At 37.4% G+C, this 27,584-nt stretch overlaps 1 protein-coding gene across 1 annotated transcript in view; it reads left to right on the top strand.

Annotated features, from left to right (window-relative positions):
* Positions 1-27,584, top strand: part of Ttc6 (tetratricopeptide repeat domain 6) — a 166,170-nt gene that overhangs the window by 23,683 nt on the left and 114,903 nt on the right. The window contains exons 3-4 of the mRNA XM_090345129.1: positions 23,283-23,390; positions 26,726-26,932. Of these exons, the coding sequence (XP_090201255.1) occupies positions 23,283-23,390; positions 26,726-26,932 (315 nt within the window). The remainder of the gene's footprint in view (positions 1-23,282; positions 23,391-26,725; positions 26,933-27,584) is intronic.

Raw genomic sequence — 27,584 nt, 5'->3', positions numbered from 1 at the left:
ACATTGGTGAAGGATCCAGGAATATGACACAAAGGTGGAATAAACATTAATTTTGTGCATTTTTTTGGTACCTTTTTTTGTTTTTTGTAACTACAAAGCTTTGCTTCAAGTTTGTGCATTTAATTCAGATCAGTGATCTATGTTTATGTGATTTCCTCAACATAATTGTGGATTCTAAAGAAATATAACATCATAATTACATTCCTAACCAGAATTAGTATGTCTGTTTTTGTACCTTTCTGCTGTATTTTAACACTCTGTATTACTTAGGTTATTTTGCTTTGGTTAAAAATGGCTCAAGTAGAGAAGTGTACAAAACTGTAAATAAAATGTGTACAGTCAATTGTCTTTTTTTTAAAAAAAATACTTCTGCTGCCAGATGCTGATGGTTCATCCTTATTATCCTAGCTATTCAGGAGGCTGAGATCTGGGGATGGAGGTCAATGAAGGTGGAAAGTCTATGAGACTCTTACATCCGTTTGTCTACCACAAAGCTGAAGGTAGAACTGTAGATCCAGTGGTAGAATGTTAAAATTTTGCAAAAAAGCTCAGGGACAGTGCATGGGCTCTGAGTTCAAATCCCAGGACAGGGACACAGACCAAAAATGGTTTAGCAATTCCATCTTCACATAATCTCTGTAACAGTAAGTGAGAGATTCAGTGATTCTAAAAGTTCTAAATATCTAAAAATCCTCATTTAAAATATGTTCTTTAGTTAAGTAATTCTCTTGTGTTTCAAAATCCTACCCCTCCCCCCACCCCAAGCTTTACAGAATTTATCAGTAGCCTGACTTAAAATGATTCCATTTTTATTAATTCATCCATGGTTTATTTTGTTGCAGCAACTTCACTTCTGGGGAATTTCTTCTCATTTCTTTAAGAAATATATATATATATATATACATATATATATATATATATATATATATATATATGTGTTTTTTTGCCAGTCCTGGGGCTTGAACTCAGGGCCTGAGCATTGCCATTTCTGACCTTTTGGTAATTAACTGAAAGTAAGAATCTCAGGGATTTTCTTGCCCTGGCTGATGTTGAATCATGACTCTTAGGTCTCAGCCTCCTGAGTACCTAGGATTATTAGTGTGAGCCACTGATGCTCGGCCATATGGTATTCGAAGTTATCTTTTTATTGAGAAAATATTACCCATAGGTCTAGGAAAATAAAAGCCAGTGACAGAATTGGTCCCTAGAGGGTAAAGGGATAAATAACTTTTCTCCATTATTTTTTATTATCTTATGAATTTAAGAGAGTGTTATAGTAGTTAAATTAGTTTAGAAGATGACAGAAGTTAAAGTTTGGCCTTGTTTCTTAAATAGGTCCTCTAGTCACACTGTGATTTCATTGCCATATGAGCTGAAATTGAGCTGCAGCAGCTAGTGCTGGCCTCAGGTCTTTCTGAAACTCACATGTTATAGCACTTGCTTGTCCAAATACCATTCTGGAATTTTAATACTCCAAAGATAAATATGATAAAACACAAATTGATTTATAGATATCTTAGAATCACTTTATGACACTATGAATAAATATTTGTTGAATGATATAAATAAAAATGTGCTTACTCTGGAGCTCTGAATTTTATTTTTGAAGTGTTCATTTGTAACATTAAATCATGTAAGATTTAATAATGAAGCAGCCTAAGAGATTTTTCCTTTTTTTCATTTCATTATTATTTTTTCTTACAATTTTTTGTCATTTATTCGACCAAATCTATATGAGAAAAGTTTGAAGATGAGATTTAGTATAGAGAAGGAATAATTGAAGTCTGATTGTTAATTCTATTTTATGGGTGAGATTTAATCATTCTTTATCTTAACTAAGATACATATATATACACATATTGCTTGGGATATAAACAGGCTTGATACTAAATGTGAACAGGTGAATAAAATGGGCTTTCTCATTAAAAGTTCCATAGTTTTTGTTTTTTTCCACGAGCATTGTACAGCTGTGTGTAAAGTGCATTTATCGGAGGAGGGATTACTTTTTGTGTTCCTGGGAATAGTGACCTTTTTTTTGAACTCGCTTACTATACTGTATTAATATATACTGTATTCTACTTAGGAAGTCTGTAGGAATGATGCCATCTATTCAGTTGTAATTAGTGCTGTTAGCAATTTTGATGTTTAAATGTACCCAGCGGCCACTCAATTTCTATTTTTCATGACAGGGTTTATGTAATTTTCTTCCTTGGATTTACTTAGTGAAAAGACAGAGAACCATGTTTTTTTTTCTTGTTTTTTTTGTTGTTTATTTATTTATTATTATTTTTTTGTGGACCACAGCCAATTACTAGAAGAGCCCAGATGAAATGGTCCAGTCCCAAGCTTTACTTTGGCACATTTCTCAAAGGTTATTCTGGCATTAGGGCTCTATTTCGATTGACTCCTATTTGTAGTGGATCAGCTTTCCCTCTGTATTCTTCCTGCTGTCCTTGCCTTTTTACTTGCAGCTCCCAGAGTTTTCCTCAACAAACTTTTTTCAGGAAACTTTCAGACAGCATTTTATGGTCAGCTGCTTCCAGGTAGTGTTGGATAAGCCAGTGCAAAGTACTGTAGAAGGATGGCTAGAATACAGAACGAATGTTCCGGAAATCAAGAGAAATTTTCCAGGAGGAGTAGAAAGTATCAAATAGCATATAAAGGAAAAATAAAAATAGGGTCTGAAGCAAATTTGCTGAACAGTGAAGACATAGTAATAAAGATGTAGTTTAGAAGATCAGCTGAGTAGAAGACAGTGGGAAACAGGTTGGGAATTTAGAGTCATGAGAGTGGAGAGTTGGTGTAAACTACTGTAAGATGTAAGATGATCTAATTAACAGTTCATGCTGATATGAGTTAAAGAAAATACTATGTCAAGAAGGTCTTTTTGAGAGCCATGTTTTTCATGTGCATTTATAACATCTCCGCCACCTAGCAAGTCTTTAATTTTCAGTGATTCTAGAGGCTTTAAAACATTCCAACCTTGGTGCATGAAATGTGTCTTTTAAAGGTGGTAACAAATGCAATGCAATGGTATGTAAGATTTCAGGGACTGGATGTATAAGCCAGAGGTAAAGCATTTGCCTGCCATGTACTAGGGCCTTGCTCTAATTCCCAGCACTACAAAAAACAACAACCAAAAGAGTTCATGATGTATAGATAAGCACGTGAGACAGATGAACACTTATCATTTATTGCCCGTGTACATTAGTAACACACTTGTTTTTGGTTTTGCTTAAGAATCTAGCAAAACTACTTTGTTTTATTTTTATTTATTATATTATATTTAATTCAAATTATATAAAATTCAAATTATTAATTGAATACATATAATTATACATGTATTATAATTATAAGTGCATTATATCATATATAATAGTCACATATATAATATATGCATATATAACATGATACACATAGTACTTATCTATAATTAAGATTATTATATAGAATAATTTACATTCTGAAATAAACTCCTAACATAAGGAAACAAAATACTTTAATTTTTCCTTTTTCTGTTGATTCTGTATTCTTTACTTATATGTGGTGCATTTTTGTGTATGTCTGCAGAAGGGTGGGGGTGGGAAGGACACAGAACTTGAGGAAAAAGGGTGAAAATTGCAGCAGTGGAGCATGCTGGACACAGATGACAGTGAACTATACAGCTCCAGAGTGAAGATGGGAGGGAGCGGGGGAGAGAGAGGGGACAGATGACACTGTACGAAAGGAAATGTACTCATTACGTGACTCATGTAAATGTAACCCTTCTGTACATTACCTCTATAATAACAGTAAAGTTTAAGAAAGGCTAAAAAGAAGATGAATATTTAGAAGAATTTAAATTGTTTATATAATCTGGAGATGTTGGCTTCTTTAAGAAACACCATGAAATATCTGGAGCCAGAATTTTAATTTTAGTGTCCCTTAAAACATTCTATTTCTGAGCAAAATCTTGATACATAAGGACATATAATGTGAAGCTAATTGAAAGGACCTCCAGGATAGTGAAACAAAAGCCATATAATGAATGATTGTTGTCCTTAATGTACTATGTTGTCTCTCATCTCCTTTGCTGTCCCTTGGTTATCTCATATTGGTATAGTATCTCACTTTGTTATCTGATATATTGAATTTATTTGTATTTGGATATTTGAAATTTGATAGGGAAGGGGGGAAAACCAAGACGGGTGGGGGGTGTGTGGGGGGGAGGGAAACGGGTACCAAGACATGTGAAAGGGTATCAATGTATGTGAATTAATGCACCTTCTATCTGGCAAATATCATGTAACCCTTTTACTAATTACAATAAAAAAAATAAAATATGAAAAAAAAAAGAAAAAAAAAGAAAAAAAAATTCTATTTCTTTGGAACCAGGAGTTTGGCCTAGTAGTAGAGTGCTTGCCTAGCATGCATGGAGACCCAGGTTCGATTCCTCAGTACCACATACATAGAAAAAGGCCAGAAATGGTGCTATGCTCGAGCGGTAGAGCTCTAGCTTTCAGAAAGCCCAAGGACAGTGCCCAGACCCTAAGTTCAAGGCCTAGGACTGGCAAAAAAACAAGATAAAACAAAAGATTCTATTTCTGTGCAATACATTTTCCCAAACTTTAGCAAATTAAAACAATGGACATTTATTATTTGACACAGTTTCTGTGGGTCAGGCATGCAGGAGTAGTGTACTCACAGGAGCCTAGCTTCAGATGTTCTCTGGGAACTTCCAGGAACTTTTGTTCCTGGAGGACTTGATTATGATTGGAGGATCAGCTTCCAGGGTGTCTCAGACCCAGGTGGGCATTTTGGTGCTGCTTGCCGGCCGGAGACCTCCAGTTCTTTGCCATGTGGACCTCCTCACAGGATGACGTGTTTTTGTCCTCATGACATGACAGATGCCTTCTCCCAGAACAAGTGATCTAAGGTAGAAGGTGCCATCTGTTTTCCAGCAGAATGTGGCTCATGTAGTTCCCTGAGCAGAACTCACTGAATACTTATTCCTTAAATTAAATCCATGTCCCAGGTGACATAGCAGATGCTATAGCCAAGAAGCAGGTGTAATAACTGGAAGAAAATGTCTTTTGTGTCTCTTCAGTTGGTTATTAAGGAGTGAAGAATAGTGTATTGCCTATCCATAGGCTCTATCATCTTCTGGAAGTATTTTTCTCATTACTTTCCTTGTTTTTGTCCTTGTTATTTGGTTTTGTGCAGGCGCTAGTGCTTGAACTCAGGGCCTGATATCACCCCTGTCTTTTTTTTTTGCACCAGTCCTGGCTCTTGGACTCAGGATCTGGGCATTGTCCTTGAGCTTTCTCAAGGCTAAAGCTCTGCCACTTGGCCACAGCACCACTTCTGGCCTTTTCTATGTATGTGGTACCAAGGAATCGAACCCTGGTCTTCGTGCATGCTAGGCAAGCACTCTATCACTAAGCCAAATTCCTGGCCCTCCTCGTCCCTGTCTTTTTCGCTCAAGGATGGTATGCTACCATGTGAGTTCCAGCTCTGGCTGATAGTGAATTGGAGATAAGAGTCTCCTGGACTGTTCTGTTCAGGCTGGCTTTGAACCACGATTTTCACATTCCGGTCTCTTCATTAGCTAGGATTATAAACCTGAGCCACTGGTACCCAGCTTCTCATTACTTTCATCTTGAATGACATAATTAAAATGGGCTTTCTCATTAAAAGTTCCATAGGGTTTTTTTTTTTCCCATGAACAGTTGTGTGTAAAGCACATTTATTGGAGGAGGGATCCCTTTTTGTGTTCCTGGGAATAGTGACCTTTTTTTTTTTTTGAACTCGCTTACTATACTGTATTAATACATTGTATTCTACTTAGGAAGTCTGTAGGAATGATGCCATCTTTTCAGTTGAAATTAGTGCTGTTAGTAATTTTGATGTTACACAGCAGCCACTCAATTTCTATTTTTCATGAAATTTCATATTTTTTAAGAACTGGCAGTGGTGAGTTTAGAGTGAAGCCATCCAGAATAATCATATAAAATATTAGACTAGGAAAACAAATGTTAGCAGAAGAAATAATGCAAATCAACCCAGCTGGAGCTGGGTGCTTGCCAACAGATTCTATAGGCCAATGTGTTTAGGGGTTTGCCTGCAGCAGCATGAGTGAGAAAGGGTCATGCAAATCAGTTCAGTTTCTCAAGAAAGTTCCCTGTGTGGACAAGTATCTGCCTTCCTTGTGAAACTTGAACTTTGTAGTAGGTCATTTAAAGGCAATATGTCTTGAATAAAAGGCTGTGTGTTAGAAATGTCCATGTAGTCCACGTCACTGAGCCAGTGTGACTTGGGGGTGGAGGATGCTGGCAAGGAGACAGATATTGCCCCTACCTACAATAGGAAGCCTGCCTAACAGGCTACCAGTTTGAAGGACTGTAGGTGAAAGAACAGAGGCTGTGTTTGCTGGGAGTACTTCCTGGAACCCTTTGGGCTTACATCTGCGGTTTCATTGTTTGTGAGGTTTGGGTTTCCCTTCTGATTTTACTGATGCCTTCCATTTGATGTTTTTTGGATACTCAGGCTCCTGAAGGTAGAAATGTCTCTGAAACACCTGAGAAGTGTCTGCAGGATGGTGGAGCTGGAACACTGCCTGTGTCGTGCAGTTTTAGTTATTTATGGAGTTCTGAAATTGTCAGGCCCTATTGAAAATGTAGAAATAGAGTCTTCCTTATGGTTTAGGATTCGGGGAGACAAACCAGAGTTAATGCGTATTAGAGAAAATAGGAACTGTGCTAAAAAACAATTCCTCTTTGGTTTTCTTATAGTCCCAAATTTAAGATTCACCTCATTTTTAATGTTTTACTCATTACATTTTTTTCATAGCTCTCAAAGTATTGTTTTTATATTTTGTTCTTATATTTTTATAACTTCAATTCTGAAGTTTTGTTTCCACGAATCAATTTTCTATCTTATTTCTAATACTTCTTTTTTTTTGTTGATCATGGGGCTTGAACTCAGGATCTGGGTGCTGATTTGTCTTTATTTTATTTTTTACTATTATTATAAAGGTAATGTATAACAAGGTTAAACAAGTCAGGTAATGAGTACATTTCTTTTGGGGGCAATGTCATCCTTTCCCTTGCTTTCTTTCATTTTCTTTCTTCCCACATACAAATTGTATAATTAATTAATTAATTAATTAATTTTTGTGGGTCATGGGGCTTGAACTCTAGGCCTCTGCGCTGTCCCTGAGCTCTTCAACTCAAGGCTACCACCCTACCCCTAAAGCCACAGCTCCACTTCCCATTTTCTAGTGATTAATTGGTGATAAGAGTTTCATATTTTTTAATGCCTGGGCTGGCTTTGAACCTCGATCCTCAGATTTCAGCCTCCTGAGTAGCTGGTATTACAGGCGTGAGCCACCGAGCCCAGCATATAATTTATTTTCAATATAGTGTGTAGTGAGAGGGCTGGGAGTTTGACCTAGTGGTTAAAGTGCTTGCCTAGCATGCATGAAGACCGGGGTTCGACTCCTCGGTACCACATACATAGAAAAAAGCTGGAAGTGGTGCTGAGGCTCAAGTGGTAGAGCTCTAGCCTTGAGAAAGTCCAAGGACAGTGCTCAGGCCCTGAGCTCAAGCCCAGGACTGGCAAAAAAAAAATATATAGTGTGTAGTGAGAACCACTGCGGCATTTGTTTACCCTACATCCCTCCATTCCTGTGTCCCCCTTACCCTTCCAAAAACTTATAAATGAAGAAACAAGACAAAAAGGAAAGAAAAAACCCTCTTGTTTCCATTCTTGAAGTTCATTTTGATAAATATTTTATATGATCAGATGCACATAAGCATTGTGCCTTTGTGTTCCTCTCCTAAGAATGTCCTTTTGTCTCACTATGCCTGAATGTCTAGAATCCTATATGATACATTTATCATGCTCCAGTACGTGTATTAGATCGAGCTTCTGCATATGGGCGAACCAACATTCCTAGTCACACTTGTTGCCTGAATATCTGTGTATGTGTCTTTGTTACTAATGTGGATCCGGTATTAACAAAATATATTAGAAAATACTGAAAGGGAGTCTTGTTTCTCTAGATTTGTGCAGATTATATACATTGTTAATGGGCAATACATTATAATTATAAAGTATAATTTTTACTACTATATGAGTACAAGGAATGGGGAAATAGCATTTCTTTGGGTTGTTGTTGCATACTTACTTTGAACTGGCTTTGAGCCACAATCTTCATATCTTACTTTCCTGAGTAGCTAGGATTATTGCCACTGTCCTGCTTTCTTCAGTTTCTTTTTCAATAGGAAGACTTTATCACTGTTTCTTACCCTTCTAATTTATTTTCTTCACTGATAGTCTATGGTCTTAATATCATTTTAGTTTTTTTAAAAAACTTCCCTTTGTATCATTTGCTGTTTTTCAGCTCACTATGCTTTTTCAGCATGAGCTTCTGTATGTCTTTGATAGAGTTGGTTTCTTTCTGTAACTTTTGTGCATATAACAAAGTTATTTAAAATTAATTCTTTTGTGATTTCAGGCTATTTTTACTCTTTCCATATTTTTTCATGAGTCATAAATTTATTTTTTATTTTTGCTTATTCCTGAGCTGAATACTTCTGTTCATTACAAAAATGAATAAGTTTTGTGGTTACCTTTCACCTTCAGTCTTTCTGAAGTCCTATGTAGTGATATTCTTTGGATGTGATATTATCCTCACAATTTCTTTAAGTTATTTAGACACACTTTCCTTCAGTTCTTTGAGCATATTTAAAATAAGTGATTTTAATGTCTTTGTCTCAATGATCCCAAGATCTCGATTTCTTTAAAAAATTTAGCCTCTTAAATTGTTATTTTAAGGTGATCTGCAAAGGGGTTATACAGCTGAATACATCAGGTTCGTGATCCCTTTAGAGATAGTTTCTGCCCATACTTTTGTATTTTTTTATATGTCTCATAATTTTTGTTGCAAATTGGATGTTTTAAATAACTTGATGAGATAGCTAAAAATCAGGTTCTTTTCCCACTGGATTTGTTGTTTCTGCTGCTTTTTTTTTGTCACTTAACAGATATTTTTTTGAGTTAAAGACTATAGTCTTTGTTGTATCTGTCCACAGAAAGCTCTACTTATAAGCTTAATAACCAGGTAATCATTACACATAGATTTTCTTGAATGTCTACAACCAATATTTTCCAGTGTTTGCCAAAACATTCTTTTGAGTTTACAACATTGCTTTAGCTTTCCCCCAAGGCATGCCTAGTACCTAATATGAACTAGAGGTAAAAATATCTGAGTTTTGAAGTCTTTTCTAGCATATACACAGCTCTGTGCTAATCTATATATGCACATGGGCTGAAGTTGCTAAAATATTAATTTTACTGCTACTTTTGTTTTTCAAGGCTATTGTTTAGTTAAAGAACAGAGTATGGGAAGTATACAAGTTAGTGTACTAAAAAGTCTACTGTTCTTAATAACATTCATTCATTTTTATTGAATAAGCGCTCCCTGATTGCTACATGCCTTTCAACAATAAGTTTTAGAACATGAAAATATGGACGAAAATAGGGTTCACACACACAGAAAAAAAGCTATGAGTAGGAACTGTTATTGAAAAAGTAAAGTATGTTTTAAGTAACTTGATGAATAATTGTTAATCTTTTAATATTATACTTTGTCAGAAAATCAGGAGACGCTGATTGCTGACTAGTCTCATGGGAGATCTTTTTAAAAGTGAATAAAGAAACTTCAAAATCAAATGATACTTGTAGACTAAATGGACTTAATATGTAATCAATAGAGAATTTCGTCTAATAGCTGCATAGCATACAATCTTCTCATTATGGAACTTTCTTCAAAATAGGTCATATTTTTAGGACATAAAATAAGTCAGCAAATACAAGAAAGTGGAAATAACTTTGTGTATTCTATCAGAATGAAACTAGAACTCAAAAGCCAAATGAACAAGGAGTTTCTTTCATTGAAGAAATAAAGAAGTTTCTGGAATCTATTTAAAATAAAATAATCTACCAAACTTTTGGGATAAAGCAAAGATAGTGTTAAAAGTGCCGATGTGAAAGAGCAGAGGGCACACAAATAGCTATGAGGATGTCCCTAAAAGTGTCTAGAAAAAGAAATATAAGCCAAACTCCAAATTAGCAGTTATAAGAAATAATGAATGTTTAGTAGAAATTCGCTAACTGGAGACTAAAAAAGTATACAAAGTATTAATGAAACAAGTATCTGTTTTTTTCAAAAATACATAAGGTGGATAAACCTTTGATGACCAAAGGGAGAGAAGGGTCTCAATAAAACTAAATATGAAAAAGGAAATCACAACAAATACCCAAGAAACCCAAAAGATCATAAGGGAATACTTTGAAAATCTATACTCAAATAAATTGGAGGAAGTGGATAAATTTCCAGGTATAGTTGACCTAACAAAATTGAATCAAGAAGATCCACACAATATAAACAAATCTATAATAAGCAATGGGATTGAAGCAGCAATAAAGAGTCTCTTATAAAAGAGAAGCTCAGGACCTGATGGATTCCACTGCCTTTCTACCAGAACTAGAAAACAAAACGAACATCGGTACTCTTTAAACTCTTCCTTAAAGTTCAAAAAGAAGGGAATCCTACCAAATTCGCGAGTTCATTCCCAAGGCAAAGACAAAACAAAGATAATTATAGACCAATTTTTTGGTGAGCAGCTATTCAAAAATTCTAAATAATTTTTTTCAAACTGGATGAAACAACACATTAAAGAAACCAATACAATTCAACTAACATAGCTAAATCAATACAGATGAGTTTATAGATCAAGAACACAGTAACAAAATTAAGAACAGGAATTGCATGATCATCTCAATTGATGAAGTTAAAGCATTCAACAAAGGTTAACATCCTTTAATGACGAAGGCTATGAAGGAACTAGAAATAGAAGGACTGTGCCTCAACATATAGCCACTATATTAAGCAGAACAAAACCAAAATAATTTTCCCCGAAGTCAGGGACAAACAAGGTGTCACTTTTTGTCAGTAAAGTATTAAAACTCTTCTCCAGGAAAATAGAGGAGGAGGAAAGGAATTAAAATGATCCATCATTTTAGGATTATTATTTTTTTTGCCAGTCCTGGGCTTGAGCTCAGGACCTGAGCACTGTCCTTGGACTTTCTCAAGGCTAGAGCTCTACCACTTGAGCCTCAGCACCACTTCCGGCTTTTTCTATGTATGTGGTACGAAGAAATCGAACCTGGGTCTTCGTGCATGCTAGGCAAGCACGCTATCACTAGGCCAAACTCCCGGCCCTTAGGATTATTTTGACATTAAGATATGAGGTGGTTTATTGATGCTATACAATTTTATTTGTTTTTTAGAGATGGCTTAAACTTATAGTTGGTTAGATTATCAGTTGATTTTCTTTTTCCTTCCAAATAGATGAGGTCACTTTTGCTGTTGTTGTTGTTGGTCGTGGAGCTTGAACTCTGGGTCTGGGCCTGGGGCCTGTCCCTGAGCTCTTCAGCTCAAGGCTAGAGCTCTACCACTTTGATCCACAGCACTACTTCCAATTTTCTGATGCTTAATTGGAGATAAGAGTTCCATGGATTTTCATGCCTAGGCCAGGTTTGAATTGCAATCCTCAGATCTCAACCTCCCAAGTAGCTAAGATTATAGGCGTGAGCCTCCAGTGCCTGGCATAGAATTCATTATTAGTGACATTCTGATATTTTTTTCTTATTTATTTTTTATTGTATTTAATAAAAGGGTAACATGATATTTGCCAGATAGAAGGTGCATTAATTCACATACATTGATACCCTTCCACATGTCTTGGTCCCATTACCCTCTCCCTACGCCCCTTTTGGTTTTCCTCCCCTTCCCCATCCAATTTCAAGTAACCAAATACAAATGTATCCAATATATCAGATAACAAAGTGAGATATTGTGTCAATATGAGATAACAAAGGAACAGCAAAAGAGATGAGGTAACATAGCACATTAAGGACAGCAGTCATTCATTATACTGCTTTTGTTTCAATATCCTAGAGGTCCATTCAATAAGCTTCATACTATATGGCCTTATGTATCAAGTTTTTGCTCTATTGCAAATCTCTGCTAGTAGGGCCCAAGGTTTCTACAGGTTATGATGAATGAGGGAAACCATTGAGCCTAAGATCCTTTGAGTCTGGCTTCCTTCACTTAATATGATTTTTTCTAAGTCTTTCCATTTCCTAACAAATGGGGCGATGTTTTTTCTGACAGCAGCATAGAATTCCATTGTGTACAAATACCACATCTTGTGGATCCATTCATCAACTGAGGGACATCTAGGTTGGTTCCATATCTTTCCTATGGTGAATAATGCTGCAATGAACATTGTTGTGCTAGTGGATTTAGTATGCCCTAGTTTCTGGATGGTTGGATAAATGCCAAGTAGTGGAATTGCTGTGTCACAGGGGAGCTCTATGTTTAGCCTTTTGAGGCACTGCCTCACTGCTTTCCATAGTGGTTGAATGAGTTTGCACTCCCACCAACAGTGTAGTAGTGATCCCTCCTGGCCACATCCCCTCCAGCATCTGTTGTTATTCGTTTTCTTGATCCTGGCCATTCTAACTGGAGTGAGGTGGAATCTTAGCGTTGTTTTGATTTGCATTTCTTTTATGACCAGAGATGTTGAGCATTTCCTCATGTGTCTATAGGCCATTTTTGTTTCTTCTTCAGAGAAGACTCTTTGGCCCATCTTTTAATGGGATGGTTGTGACTTTGGAGATTAGTTTTGGAGTGATTCCATTTTTTGAGCTGTTGATATATTTTAGATATGAGGCCTTTGTCCGTTGTATGGTTGGTGAAGATCTTCTCCCACTCTGTAGGCTTCCTAACTAATTTACTAGCTATGTCCTTTGCCATACAAAAGCTCTGCAGTTTAATGCAGTCCCACTTATCCAGCCTTTCTCTGACTTGTTGTGATTCTTGGTCCTTATTAAGAAAGTTTCGACCTGTGCCAAGGTGGCCTAGTATATCTCCTATTCCTTCTTCTAAAGTTTTCAGTGTGTCAGCTCTTACCTCGAGGTCTTTGATCCATTTGCAGTTAATTCTAGTGCAGGGTGACAAAGAAGGATCCAACTTTAGTTTTCTGCAGGTGCTTAACCAGTTCTGCCAGCACAACTTGTTGAAGAGGCTTTCTTCCATTCTATTTTTCTGGCTCCCTTGTCAAAGATTAGGTGGCCATAGGTCTGTGGTTTAATATCTAGGTCTTCAGTTCTATCCCATTGGTCTTCAGGTGTGTTCTTGTGCCAGTACCAAGCTGTTTTGATAATTATTGCTCTGTAATAGAGTCTAAAGTTTGGTATTGAAATTCCTCCAGCGCTATTCTTTCTGCTAAGAAGTGTTTTTGCTATACGGGGTCTTTTATTATTCCATATGAAATTTTGAATTGCCTCTTCTATTTCTTCAAAGAATGACATTGGGATATTGATGGGTATTGCGTTGAATTTGTAGATAGCCCTTGGCAAGATTGTCATTTTCACGAGGTTGATTCTTCCAATCCAGGAGCATGGGAGGTTTTTCCATTTCCTTAGTTCTGCTTTAATTTCCTTTTTCAGGGTTTTAAAGTTTTCATCAAAAAGGTCCTTTACATTCTTAGTTAAGCTAATTCCTAGGTACTTTATTTCTTTGAGGTTTTGCGAAAGGAGTTGCCTTCCTGATTGTTGCCTCATTCCATTAACTGTTGGCATAGAGGAAGGCAGTTGATTTTTGAGGGTTAATTTTATAGCCTGCTACCCTTCCAAAGTTTTGAATCAGCTCGAGGAGCTTAGGAGTAGAGTCTATAGGATTCTTTAAATACAGAATCATGTCATCTGCAAAGAGGGAAAGTTTTACTTCCTCTTTCCCTACTTAGATCCCATTTATGCTTGCTTCTTGCCTTATTGCATTGGCTAGGAATTCTAATACTATGTTAAAGAGGAGTGGAGAGAGTGGGTATCCTTGTCTCATTCCTGATTTTAGAGGGAATGGCTTTAGCTTTTCGCCATTAAGTAAAATACTAGCAGTGGGTTTGTCATACACAGTCTTTATTATATTGAGGAATGTTCCTTGGATTCCTAGTTTCTTCAGAGCTTTTAACATAAAGGGGTGTTGGATCTTCTCAAATGCCTTTTCCGCATCTATTGAGACAGTCATGTGATTTTTGTCCTTGCTCCTATTGATGTGTTGAATTATATTAATTGATTTGCGTATGTTGAACTAGCTTTGCCTCCCTGTGATGAATCCTGTTTGATCATAGTGTATAATTTTTTTGATAAGTTGTTGTAGACGGTTGGCCAGTATTTTGTTGAGAAGTTTTGCATCGATGTTCATCAAAGAAATAGGTCTATAGTTCTCTTTCTTTGATGAATCTCTGTCTGGTTTGAGGATGAGGGTTATACTGGCTTCATAGAATGAGTTTGGTAAAGAACCTTCGTTTTCAATTTCGTTGAAGAGCTTGAGGAGTATTGGTGTGAGATTTGCTTTGAAGACATTATAAAATTCAGCAGTAAATCCATCTGGCCCTGGCCTTTTTTAGTTGGAAGGTCTCTTATTGCCATTTCTGTTCCAATGCTTGAAATAGGCCTGTTTAGTTGGGTCAGTTCTTCTTGGTTCAGTGTGGGTATGTTAATATTGGCTAGGAATTCATCCATTTCTTCTAGATTCTCAAATTTGATGGCGTAAAGGTTTGAGAAGTATTCCCTCATGATACTCTGGATCTTGGTAATTTCTGTCGTGCTATTACCATTTTCGTCTGCGATTTTGTTTATTTCGGTATGCTCTCTTCTTTTTTTGGTAAGGTTTTCTAAGGGTTTGTCAATTTTGTTAATTCTTTCAAAGAACCAACTCCTTGTTTTGTTGATTCTTTCTATAGTTTTTTTGGATTCCAAGTCATTTACTTCTGCTTTGATTTTAATAATTTGCTTCCTTCTACTGGGATTCGGGTTGGTTTGTTGCTCTTTTTCCAGGAGCTTAAGGTGACACATTAACTTGTTGGTTTGTGATTTTTCCAACTTGTTGTTGTAGGCACTTAGAGCTATAAATTTTCCTCTGAGTACTGCCTTTGCCGTGTCCCAAAGGAGCTGGTATTTTGTGTGCTCCTTATTGTTAAATTTTATAAACTGTTGGATTTCTGTTCTGATCTCTTCGATGATCCATTGGTGATTCAACAATGTGTTGTTTAATCTCCAGGAGTTACAGAGTTTTCGTTGGTGGAGATGTGTGTTCAGTTCCAATTTGATGCCTTTGTGGTCTGAGAGGGTGCAGGGAATAATTTCAGTGTTTCTGAATCTGTCCAGGTTTGTTTTATGGCCTAAAATGTGGTCTATTTTGGAAAATGTTTCATGTGCTGCTGAAAAAAGCGTATATTGTATTGTTGTTGGGTGGACTATTCTGCAGATGTCTGTTAGATCTAGTTGGTCTATATAGTTGTACAATTCTAAGGTTTCTCTGTTGAGTTTTTGCCTTGTTGATCTGTCTATAGGTGAGAGTGGTGTGTTAAAGTCACCAACAATCACTGTGTTTTGATCTATGTATGGTTTCAGTGAATGTAAAGTTTGCTTGATGAAGTTTGGAGCTCCGGTATTGGGTGTGTAGATATTTAGGATCATTATGTCTTCCTGGAGGAAGATCCCTTTAGTAGTAGGTAGTAACCTTTGTCTTTTCTCACTAATTTTAGTTTGAAGTCTATTTTATCTGATATGAGGATGGCAACTCCAGCCTGTTTATGGGGGCCGTTAGCTTGATAGAGTTTATTCCAACCTCTCATTTTCAAAAGGTGTTTGTTTTTTTGGGTAAGATGTGTCTCTTGAAGACAGCAGAATGATGGATCTTGCTTTTTGATCCAACTAGACAATCTATGCCGTTTAGTTGGGGAGTTAAGTCCATTGATATTGAGCGTTAGGATTGAGAGATATTTATTAGTTCCTACTATTTTTAAAAGTTTTTATTAGGGCCTGTGTCTTGACAGTTCTTGTGGTACTTAGATGGTATGCTGTTTAGGTGCCATTTCTTTTCCTGTATTGCCGTTATTTTGGCTTTCTATGTATAGAACATCTTTGAGAATTCTCTGTAGTGTTGGTTTTGTTGCTACATATTGTTGCAGCTTTTCCCTTGAATGCAATGTTTTTATTGTTCCCTCAGTTATGAATGAGAGCTTAGCTGGGTACAGTATTCTTGGTTGGTAGTTATTTGACTTGAAGGCATGGCATATATGCTTCCAGACACTTCTTGCTTGCATGGTCTCTACTGAGAAATCTGGGGTTATTCTGATTGGTTTGCCTTTATAGGTTATTGATCCCTTCTCCCTGCCTGCCTTTAGGGTCCTTTCTTTGGTCTCTATTGATCAAGTTCAGATTACAATGTGGCGGTGGGATGTTCTTTTCTGGTCAGGTCTGTTTGGGGTTCTAAAAGCTTCTTGTATCTGGATGGGCCTGCCCTTCTGGATATTTGGGAAATTCTCTGAGATGATTCCCTGAAGTATATTTCCAGTACCATTGACCTCTTTCTCCAGACCCTCCTCAATGCCAATTAGCCTTAAATTAGGCTTCCTAATTGTATCTTGGACCTCCTGAAGCGCTCTCTCATATTTCCTAGATTTTGATCGAGTCATTTTCTGTTCTTTCTCTAAAACAACTAAATTATCTTCAGCCCCAGAAATTCTCTCTTCTGCATTGTCTAACCTGCTCACAAAGCTATCTACTTTATTCCTCGTCTCCCTTGCTTCTAATTGCTCATTTTTGATGCCTTGTATCTCTTCTTTTAGATCATGTAAGGATTTCTTTAGCTCCTTTATTTCCTTTTGAGTGGTTAGCTCAGTAGCTTTATTTTCTTTGGACATTTGCTGGAGTTCGGTCACCTTTTTGTTTGTGGTTTCTATGAATTCATCCATTTTTCTTTGAAAAACCTTTATTATGGCCTCCTTTATGGCTTCTCCTTTTTCACTTATCACCTTGTTAATGGTTTCCTCTTGTTTAGCTATGGCTTCCTCCCTTATCTTTATATTTTCACATTTTTCATTAAAGATGTTTATCAGTTGCATTTGTATAGCACTCGGAAGACTCTCCACTAGGTTTGCCAGTGACTGTACCATTGTCTGTTCATATTGGGTGGGGGATGTTATTCTTTGATTTGACATTTTTCTTGAGTTTCTTGTTCTTCCCATTTGAAAATGGGAGCACGATTAATACTTAACACAATTATAGTTTTTCAGATATAACCAACCTCGACCTCTTTAGGTGGCAGACACTAGATGTTCACAATTTTTGATTGGTATTACCACTCTTTTTGTACACTTGCAGACCAGACTAATACAACCACTGGTCACCGATTTATGACCAAAACAATAAGCCTCTCACTCCAATCTCTATTGTAATTAAGCCCTCTGGACCTAGAGTATCATTGAACACCTAGATATACAGTATTGCTCAACAGCCATCAAGTATAGATCCATGCATTATACGGGTTGAAAGATGATCAGAGGACCAGAGATAGAAAAAAAGTATGAGAGAGATCAGGGGAGGTACAAGAGGAATAACGTAGGAGTGTAAGATTATTATAGTAATGAAGAAAATGCATAGCGTAAGGATATCTGACCTAAGTTGTTTAGCAGGTAGCATATTTGAGTACAAAGTTTGGAAAGTATTAGCTAAAACTTGTGAAAGTAAGAAGGGTAATTAGAAGAATATATCAAGAAAAGAGGGAGGTAGGTATAGGAGATTTCAATGATGGAAAATTTTAAAAATAAAGAAGGAAAAACAGGGAAGTAAGATGACAACAAGCACAAAACAAGAACAATGAAAAAAAAACCATACGAAACAAAAAACAGAGCAATATAAACGAAATACAAAAAAGCAAAAAGAACAACAACAACAAAAAAATCAAAAAAGAAAGAAAGAAAGAAAGAAAGAAAGAAAATGGTGGGGGGAGGTTCCTCACTACTGTGAGCTCTTACTTAAGAAATACTAGGATTGAGACCAGGAGATTGAAAAGCAGGTGACTGTATCAATGTAGATATCATTTGTATTCAGACTGTACCCAGAGCTGTCACTATGTTTCCAGGAACGACCACAGTGACAGAGGGATGTGGGAGAGAAAAGAGAAGAAAAAAAAGTGTAGGTAGGATGGTAAAGATAAAATAAGAAAACCTATAAATGCAACTGAAAGATGGGGTGGAAGAAAAAAAAAGAAAAAAAAAACCCCAAACAGTGAAAAAGAACAACAAAAAAAAGTCTTCTTCAGGATATTTTTTTTTTGGGGATCAGGGCAGGATGGCAGGATAGGAAACTTGTGTCTCCACTAAATTCGGGATCCAAACAGTTCACAAAGTCTCTTTCTCTCTTGATCTGGCTATGAGGTTTTTTGGATCCGATTGTTTGTTTGGGAAAAGGAAGCTGAAAGATTGGCAGGCGGGTTTTGTTTACCAGGCTGTGGCTGGTGTGGGGGATGGACTTCAGCAGCTCTGGGGCCGGATTTCCGGCTAAGGGATCGCTGGGAAATCCTTTGCCAGTAAGAAAGATGGCGCCGCCAGCACCACCTCTCACGTTCCAATTGCTTTGGCCTGGGTCGTTGCCAGTAGTCAAGATGGAGCTGCGCTCAGCTTGTGGGGGCAGGGCTCTCTCCCAATGCCAATCCGCGAGTAGAAGTGGAAACTTCTCCTCGGTGGTACTCACAAATTGCTGGATTCTCCGGTTCCGTGAAGCTGGCAGGTCCGGGCACAGCCGGGTGTCGGCTCTGGGCTCGCGCAGGCTCTGTGTGGCTCTGTCTGCAACTGGGAGGTTACAGCGCCAAGAAGCACTGCTGCTCAGATTCAGAAGAGCCGCTTTGTCTCCGTGGCCGCTCAGAGCAGCAGGAACCAGTCCCCGCTGTCTTCTTTGTGCCGGATTTCTGCCTTTTTCTTCTGTGACAGAAGCTAAAGCTTACTTAGGCTCAATTTGAGGTATGCACTATCCCCTACGCTGCCCAAACTGGTATCTTGGCGAGAGCTCAGAAAGACTCCAATTGAACCGCCGCCATCTTCCGCCCCTTAATGTTGATCTTTTTTCTTAACATTATTTAAGGCACTAATTTGATGCTTTGTTAATCTTCAAGCCAAATTAAGTAAGTAAACTTTTACAAAGATACCTTCTTTCCTCATATGTGAACAGTATTTCTAAGTCTGGTGTTGAACATTCTTATTCTTTAAACTTTAATGATATGTTTATAAAGCTAACATATATTTTTGCCAGTCCTGGGCACGGTCCTTGGGCTTTCTCAAGGCTAGTGCTCTACCACTTGAGCAACAGCACCACTTCAGGTTTTTTCTGTGTTTGTAGTGCCAAGGAATACAACCCAGGGCTTCATGCATGTTAGGCAAGCATTCTACCACTAGGTCAGGACCCTGGCCCCAAAGCCAATATTTATAAGGAGTTGTTTTCAGGCTTTTACATATAGTATCTAGTCTGTATATTTATGAAGAATGAAATCTTCGAGTCAGAAAGTCATGACTTGAAGTTTCCAACTATGGTGGAAATTTGCTTTTTGTATTTCTATTTTCAGTTCTGTTAGGTTTTGCTTAAGCTTCATTGCTCGTACATTCTTTTATGCTTCTAAGTTGCTTTGCTCTTTTATTATAATGAAATGATTCTCTTTTATTCTGGAAAATCCCTTGTTTGAATCTACTGTATTTGATATTAATATAGCTGCTTTATTGTTATCATTATACCTTTGATAACAATGATTCCTGCTCTCACTTTGTGCCACATTGACTTTCTTTTCCACCCTCTGTCTGTCCCAGGCCTTGAACTCAGGGCCTTGGCACTTTCCCTGAGCTTCTGTGCTCAAGGTTAGTGCTCTAGCATTTGAACCACAGTTCCACTTTCAGCTTTTTAGTATTTAATTAGTGGTAAGAGTCTCTTGGACTTTCCTGCTGGGATGGCTTTGAACAGAAATGCTGAAATCTCAGCCTCCTGAATGGCTAGGATTATAGATGTGAACCACTGGCACCTGACCAGCTTGATCTCTAAATGTTTTTTTTTTTTGGTACAGAGATTTGAACTGAGGTTCCCATACTTACTGGGTCTACACTCATCTGTTTGGTCAGACTTGAAGCTCTATTTTACACTCGCTATTTTTAGGATATGATCTTGCTTTCCATGTAGACAGATGCCTGGGCTTCAATCTGTTCACTTTCCATATTAGCTGGGATCACAGGAGTGTGTCACAATGTCCATTTTCCTTCTTTAGGTATGGATTACTTTTTGCTTGGGCTTTTCTAGATCCACAATTCTTTTCTCAGTCTCCCGAGAAGGTAGAATTATGGGTGTGAGCCACCGGTGCCTGGCTCCCTTTTGACTTTTGAAAGATATTTTCAGAAAATGAAAATTTTTGTGTGAGTAATTATTTTCTTACAGCAATTTTGGATAAGCTGCTGCTATGTCGTGTAGTTCTGACACGACATAGTATATAGTAAGGTATGGGAATTCATCTTTTTGTGTGTTTTAATGTTCTGTATTTAATGTGCGTTTTTTTCTTGGGCATCTTTATTCTAAGGTAATGTCTTCACTCCTAAATTTCACTACTTTGATGATAAATATCATGGTGCAGTGTTCTTTATATGATTCTCCTTGGAGTTTATTGAGCTGATTACATTAGAGGGCTTATAACTGTTATGCAATTTGAAAAGTTTTTGGCATTATTTTGTGTGTAAAAATTTTCTGATCTGACCTAACTGCCTTCTGGAACTCTAGTTAAATATATATTAGACTAAATATTTGCTTATTTTTTTCAATTTTATCTCTTTTTTGTGATTTATTTTACATGTTTTTTTTGTAATACCTTCAAGTTAATTGCCATTTTCTTTTGTGATATCTTCTCTGTTGTTTGTGACAACGAATGAGATTTTTATTTAAGATAATGTAGGTTTTGTATAGATATTGCATCGGTCTCTTTGTGTGTGTGTGTGTGTGTGTGTGTGTGTGTGTGTGTGTGCATGCGTGTACACATATTCATGTGCACATTCTCAAATGGGGCTTGAATTTAGGTCCTTGCTTAGCTTTGTAACTCAAGGCTGGTGCTCTATCACTTGGGCCATGCCTCCAGTCTAGAATTTAGCTAGTTAGGTGGAGATAAGATGTCTGGGTTTTTAGTCCTCGGTTCCTCCGGACCCGCAGGAGGGATAGAGAGAACACGCCCCAACCAGAACAAGTCCAGAAAGGCGAGGGCCGACTGACCACCTGCACCCAGCCCTTTCCCCCTGGGAGCACAATCAGACGCGTCAGAGAGACCCGTCAAGGCAAGAAGTCCATTCAGCTAATAGAGGATGCAGGTGCCTATCAGCACAAAGGTGGGAAGGGCGGGGGAGGTACTCTCATTGAGGAAGTAGGATGCGTGTGCTGCTCAAGAAGGAAGGGTTCAATCCCAGAAGTGGCCTTACAAACCACAGCCATGCCTTCCAACCCTGCGGCAGGTACCATCTCAGCCAGATGTGGTCCCAAGACCAGAGAATGAGCACTGGGCCATGAGTTAGGCCCCTTTTACAGCATAGGTTTCCATTTCCCTGGTTGTCCCCAAGATTTATCTGCCCATGCTGCTCAGCCTCCTGAGTAGTTAGGATTACAGGTGTAAGCCACCAGTGACTTGCTTGAATGCCCATTATTTTAGGATAATAAAACTAAGATGAAGGAAATAACTTGTCTATTGATGCCTGATATGAGAATTTATAGTTTGGACAGAACCAGTGTCTCCTTCCTTCTGTTTATTATAAATTGTAATATATGATTCCCTTGTCATCTCAACTAAATAGCATGTGCCATTGCAATTGACATAAGTAATGGTAGAAAATATAGCAAAAGTTACACTCAGTAAATTAAAAAAAATGTATTGTAATGAATAGAAGGGTTAGAGTTATATTCGCCAGATAGAGGGGGCATTACTTCACACACATTGATACCCCTTCTCATGTTTTTGTCCCCAATTCCCTCTCCTAAGCCCCTCCCCTCATCTTGTTTTCCCCCTTCCCTTTACTATTTCAAATAAACACATAAACATATATACAATATACCGGATAACAAGGTAAGATACTGTAACAATATGAGAATAATCAAGGAGCAACAAAAGAGATGAGATATAACATGGTACATTAAGAACAACAATCACACATTATATGGCTCTTGTTTCCATATCCTGGAAGTCCTTTCATTTAGCCTCATCCTATATGGCCTAATGTATCTAGATTTTGAGCTATTGTAATCCTCTGCTAGGAGAGTCCAAAGTTTGTACTAATTATTACAAATGAGGGAAACCATTGAGCCTTTGTTCTTTTCGGTCTGGCTTACTTCACTTAATATGATTTTTTACAAGTCTTTCCATTTCCTTACAAAAGGGGCAATGTCATTCTTTCTGATGGCAGCACAGAATTCCATTGTGTATAAATTCCACATCTTGTTGATCCAATCATCTACTGAGGGGCATCTGGGTTGGTTCCATATCTTTGCTATGGTAAATAGTGCTGCAATGAACATCGTTGTGCTTGTGGGTTTAGTATGACCTTGGTTCTGGACCATTGGGTAAATGCCAACTAGTGGAATTGCTGGATCATGTTTAGTCTTTTGAGGAATCGCCATATTGCTTTACATAGTGGTTGAGTGAGTTTGCACTCCCACCAACAGTGTAGTAGTGATCCCTCCTGGCCACATCCCCGCCAGCATCTGTTGTTATTAGATTTCTTGATCATGGCCATTCTTACTGGACACTCAGTAAAATTTAAAGGTATTTATATTTCCCTTTTCTTTCAGTTGGATTAAATTTTAGTTTTCATGTTATCTTTCTTGGGTTGTATTTTATAGTTTTTTGTTTTAGTGAATGCATTTGGTAGCTGATGATAATATTTTAAATCTAATAATATATCTAGAGATCAACAAATTAAAAGGCCATGAATGGGCCGGGAGTTTGGCCAAGTGGTAGAGTGCTTGCCTAGCATGCATAAAGACCCAGGTTCAATTCCTTGGTACCATATACATATGAAAGCCAGAAGTGGTGCTGTGTCTCAAGTGGTAGACCTCTAGCCTTGAGAAAAGTCCAAGGACATTGTTCAGGCCCCTGAGTTGAAGCCCCACAACAGGAAAAAAAAAAGTCCATGAAATAAAAAGAAAAGGCTAAATATTTTAATATATCTCTTATTCAGCATTTCTCACGCAATGGATGCTATTGAGTAGTTTATATTTCTCATTTACTGGATTAATAGCATTTTTCTATATTGAATAATACATCTCAATAATTTTAAATATTGGCATTACATTAATTGCTTGTTTCTCTCCCCTTCAAGGAACTTTCTTTAATGGAGCAAATGTACTTTAAATCACCTCAGCTGGTACAACCACTTCTCAAGGAAGCAGAGCCAGGGTCAGAGACAAGTGCTGACGAAACTGAAAAGGTAAAGTCCTTGACAAGTTTCCTTCTTGCCTATGTGAAAGTAGTAACCTATCACTGTTGTGTGAAGATTCATATAGAGTTACTTACAGCTTCCTCTATGTTTTTAGTTTATTTAATCCAAAGTACGTAGGGAGTCTTGGGAAGTTTTTTTAAATTTTATTTTATTGTTGAGGTGATGTACAGAGGGGTTGCAGTTACATTCATCAGGTAATGAGTACATTATTTCTTGAACATTGTTACCCCTTCCCATGTTTTTCTTTTTTTCCAACTTTCCCTCTCTCTTTCCACCACCTCCAATTCATCTTGTTTTTCCCTTACCTTCCCATTTTCAAACACACAAATAAGTGTATATATAATATACTGGGTACCAAAGTCAGATACAGTAACAACATGAGATAAACCTTATGGGGAAAAGAAGAAAATAGAAACAGCTTCACATAGTACATTCATCAACAACCACAACAATCACAAAGATAAACCTCTTGTTTCCATATCCTAGTGTTCATTTCCCTTACAATTCTTCTAGTATAGAGCCACAAATGTCTAGAAGGTAGCTGGAGAGTTAATTAAAAGGTATTAGCTACTAAGAAAGTGATACTGCAGTCTGCATTGAGCTAGAAGAAACATTGAAAGCATGACAAGGGGAAACTTTCTAAGAAATATGGAAGTTGGTGACAGAGGGTTGCTTCAGAGATGAAACTTCCATTCTGCTCATCATTGGCAAAATAAATGGGGAATCCACATATCTGCTTTTGCAATGTGTTCTTCAGGTCAAATTATATTTAACATAATTTTGTATATGTTAGAAAGGGAATCATATTTTATAACCCTTTAACTCTTTCTCAATGACCAGAATTCCACAAGTGGTAGTTTCTTAAAGATTACTTTGTAATTTGGTATCAAAACAAAAACATATATATATACAAATATATATTTATGCATAATGTACACACAATTATACTTACACATATGCATAATACATACTGTTATATTATTTCATCCATTGATCTATTTTGATCTTGGAGCTAATTTTTTTTTTACCCTAATTGATTTTGTAATCTCATGCTAATCATTTGAGGAACATTGTTTCAGGATTTATCAGTGCAATTTACTGTTGCACATTTCAACAATGTAAAGGTGAAAAGCATCACAATAGCATGATGACAATAGCACTTTTGACATAGCAGACCTCTCCAAAGGGTCTGAAGGGGACCACAGGAATCTGCACACCACATGTGAAGTGCTAGTAGTCTGCTCAAAGAGAAATAGGTAAAAGAGCACATCTTTGAATCACATTGTGGGTATGTAAATAAACCTTTTCTATTTATAAAAAATGTGACTCTGAGTAAATAATGTAACTTCTCTCTAACGCTGTTTCCTCTTTTGTGTGATGGGTTCCATGGAGTTGTGCTGCAAGCTAGAACTAGGTGAAATAATGCTCCATTAGGATAATGATAATGATGGTGATTGCTTGGGAAGATGTAGTTCAGTGTGACACAGGCTGAAGCAGAAGCAGGGGACACAGAAGAGAAAATGTTTGGTGGAGGAGTGAGGTGAGCAGAGCTGGCAGCTCTCTTCCTTCTATTTCCTATTTCAGTAACTGGGGCATCCCTTCAGACTTCAAAATACTTTCTCAGGAAGCTGTGGAGAAAGATTGAAACAGAAATTAAAAAGAAGAGTGATTGATAATGTCCACAGCTATGGACTGTTAACTCCGTGTCAGGAGGAGATGGCACAGGAGCAGGATCTTTAATGTGCATCACTCCAATATGCAAACATTTCCACTTTATGAAAAGGCTCTTTTAAAATGTGCCCTCTCCCCACCCAATTTTTTTTTAACAAAGTGCTAAAATAACTTGACCAAGATATGAAATTTGTGTTCATCGACAGAATGAACTGTTTCATTCTAACCTTATCTTTCCATAATTCTCATCAAGATCTTTACAGAAACAAGCTCAATAGTCATGCTTCATTTTATTAACAAGCCCCTCTTTCTTGCACAAGGAAGCATTTGTAGTGGTTAGCATTACGTGCAATTTTTAACCTTTTATTTTACTTATTAGCAAATTAGTTAATAGGAACAAGATCTATCTATCTATCTATCTATTGAATTTTAGTCACCCTGTATAATTCAGACTTTTATGTAAACCAGGCTAATCTTATCATCAATTACATTGAGGCAATGCAGTTCTAACTTCTAGAGATTTGCAATTCCAAATAGCGTTGATTTGAAATCAATACCCAAACCTAGCTATGAAGCTACGTTCCTTAGGTTTGTGGAGATCCAGTTACAAGCCACTAAGACTCCTTAATTATTTTTTTTTTGTTGCTACTGGGGTTTGAACACAAGGCCTTTGACTTGTTAGGCAGATAGTCTACTGTTTCAGCCATACTTTCCAGGCTATCCAGATTATTTTTGAAACAAGTTTATCTTTTCATCCAGGAAATGCTCTTACAATACTTATATTTCCTGCTGTAGCTGGTATGGCAGGAACATGTCTCCATATCTAGCTTTTTCTGCTGAGGTGGGATTGCTTCAGCCCAACCGACCTGTGCTGATGGGGAACTAAGATTCCCCTTCTCATATCTACTTACTGAGAAATTAGGGTTACAGATGTTAACTGACGGTGCTAAGCTAGTAGGATATTTTCATTAGTCTAGAAGGCATAGACATTCCTTGAGGCATTTTTTACCTGTATGTGGATAGAGCTGTGGTGACTACTATCTTTCTGTAGCCTGCTGAGTCTTTCCCTGAGAACTGAAGTCAGATTTCTAGATAAACAGTTGCTTAGTAGAAATCTTGTTTCTCAACCCCATACACCATCAGGATAGAGCAGGTCTCTACTATTTAGTGTGACCACGACAGACCTAAAAGACAACCTGAATAATGAAATAAACTGGTGCTTTGTTTGAACCATATACTAGCTTCCCTGTGTGAGTGTTTGGTAGTGTCTGGGTATGACCTGAATCTTGCCCTCTTCTTGCAGTTTTTTTGTGCAGTTACAACTGTGAACTAGGTATATTTTCTGAGGCAGAGGGAAATAGGGCTTGTGAAATAATTTCTCATCCTTGACTTTTTAAAGTCAATTTGAGTTTATCTAAATCTATAGCAGAAACTTATGTGATGAGAAGGGTAAAGGCTATTAGTGGGTGAGTGTTTCATGAAGTTGCTAGGGATGTTGCTGTAGTAGCTAGTATTGATTTTTTCACACACACACACACACACACACACACACACACACATTGTTTTCACTTTGTTGAAACATAGAAAGTATTGCATAGCTGAAGGCTTTGGAAGGACTAATAAGAATATTGTTTTGTATTTACTTTTTCCAGCACAGTGTGGCAGAGGAGCTTACAGAAGTGCTGTCCAGTATTTTGCAGGTCGAACAGGAAGATGTTTTAGATTGGGAAGCCCTGGAAACAGAAAGTTTAGAATTTAAAACCAAGGCAGCACCAGAAGTTAGTCCAGAGGAAGAATCATCTAAACCATTGGAAGAGAAACATACTGCAGCGGATATGAAACTCAGCAAGAAAATAAAGGTAACAATAGCAACAATACCACCCAGCTTACTCAATCTTCAAACCTATTTGTATTGGAGAAAATGGTCCAGGAAAAGTGGAAGATAGGGAGCTGAAGACCACTGTCAAAAGGAAGCTGGGGAGTACAAACTGTCCATTTAGTAAGAGAGCATACCTTGGTTGAGCGTGTCTATTACCAATCCTAACGACGACTCTGGGAATCTCGATTTTCTTGAGAAAAGAAAGAAACTTGGTTCTTGTTAGAAACTGACAAAAAAGTCTGGGTATCAACTCTGAGGAATCAGGAACTACATGCAGTACAGCAATCACACTTGGAAGTATTGACTTTGCCCCACGTCACGTTTATCCTGATGAGTCATTTCCTATTGTATAAAGATTTTCCAGATTCATTTCACTTATGGATCATTTTTATAATTTTTTTTACTATATTTGCATAATGCTCTTCTATTATTTGTTACTTTTTTGAGTCAGTTACTTTTGGTTTAAACACACAAGATTTGTTTGTTTATTTTTGTTGGTCATAAGGCTTGATCTGGGGGCCTGGCACTCTTCCTAATCTTTTCTGCTTAAGGCTAAGCACTCTACCACTTTGAGCCACAGCACCACTTCTGGTTTTCTGGTGGTTAATTGGCCATAAGAGGATAATCCTATC

Source organism: Megascapheus bottae, chromosome 14 (genome assembly GCF_031878675.1).
Source record: "Megascapheus bottae isolate mThoBot1 chromosome 14, mThoBot2.hap1, whole genome shotgun sequence".
Lineage (NCBI taxonomy): Eukaryota > Metazoa > Chordata > Mammalia > Rodentia > Geomyidae > Megascapheus > Megascapheus bottae.
The sequence above is the reverse complement of the archived record's forward strand: the minus strand, read 5'-3'. Positions and strand labels throughout refer to the sequence as shown.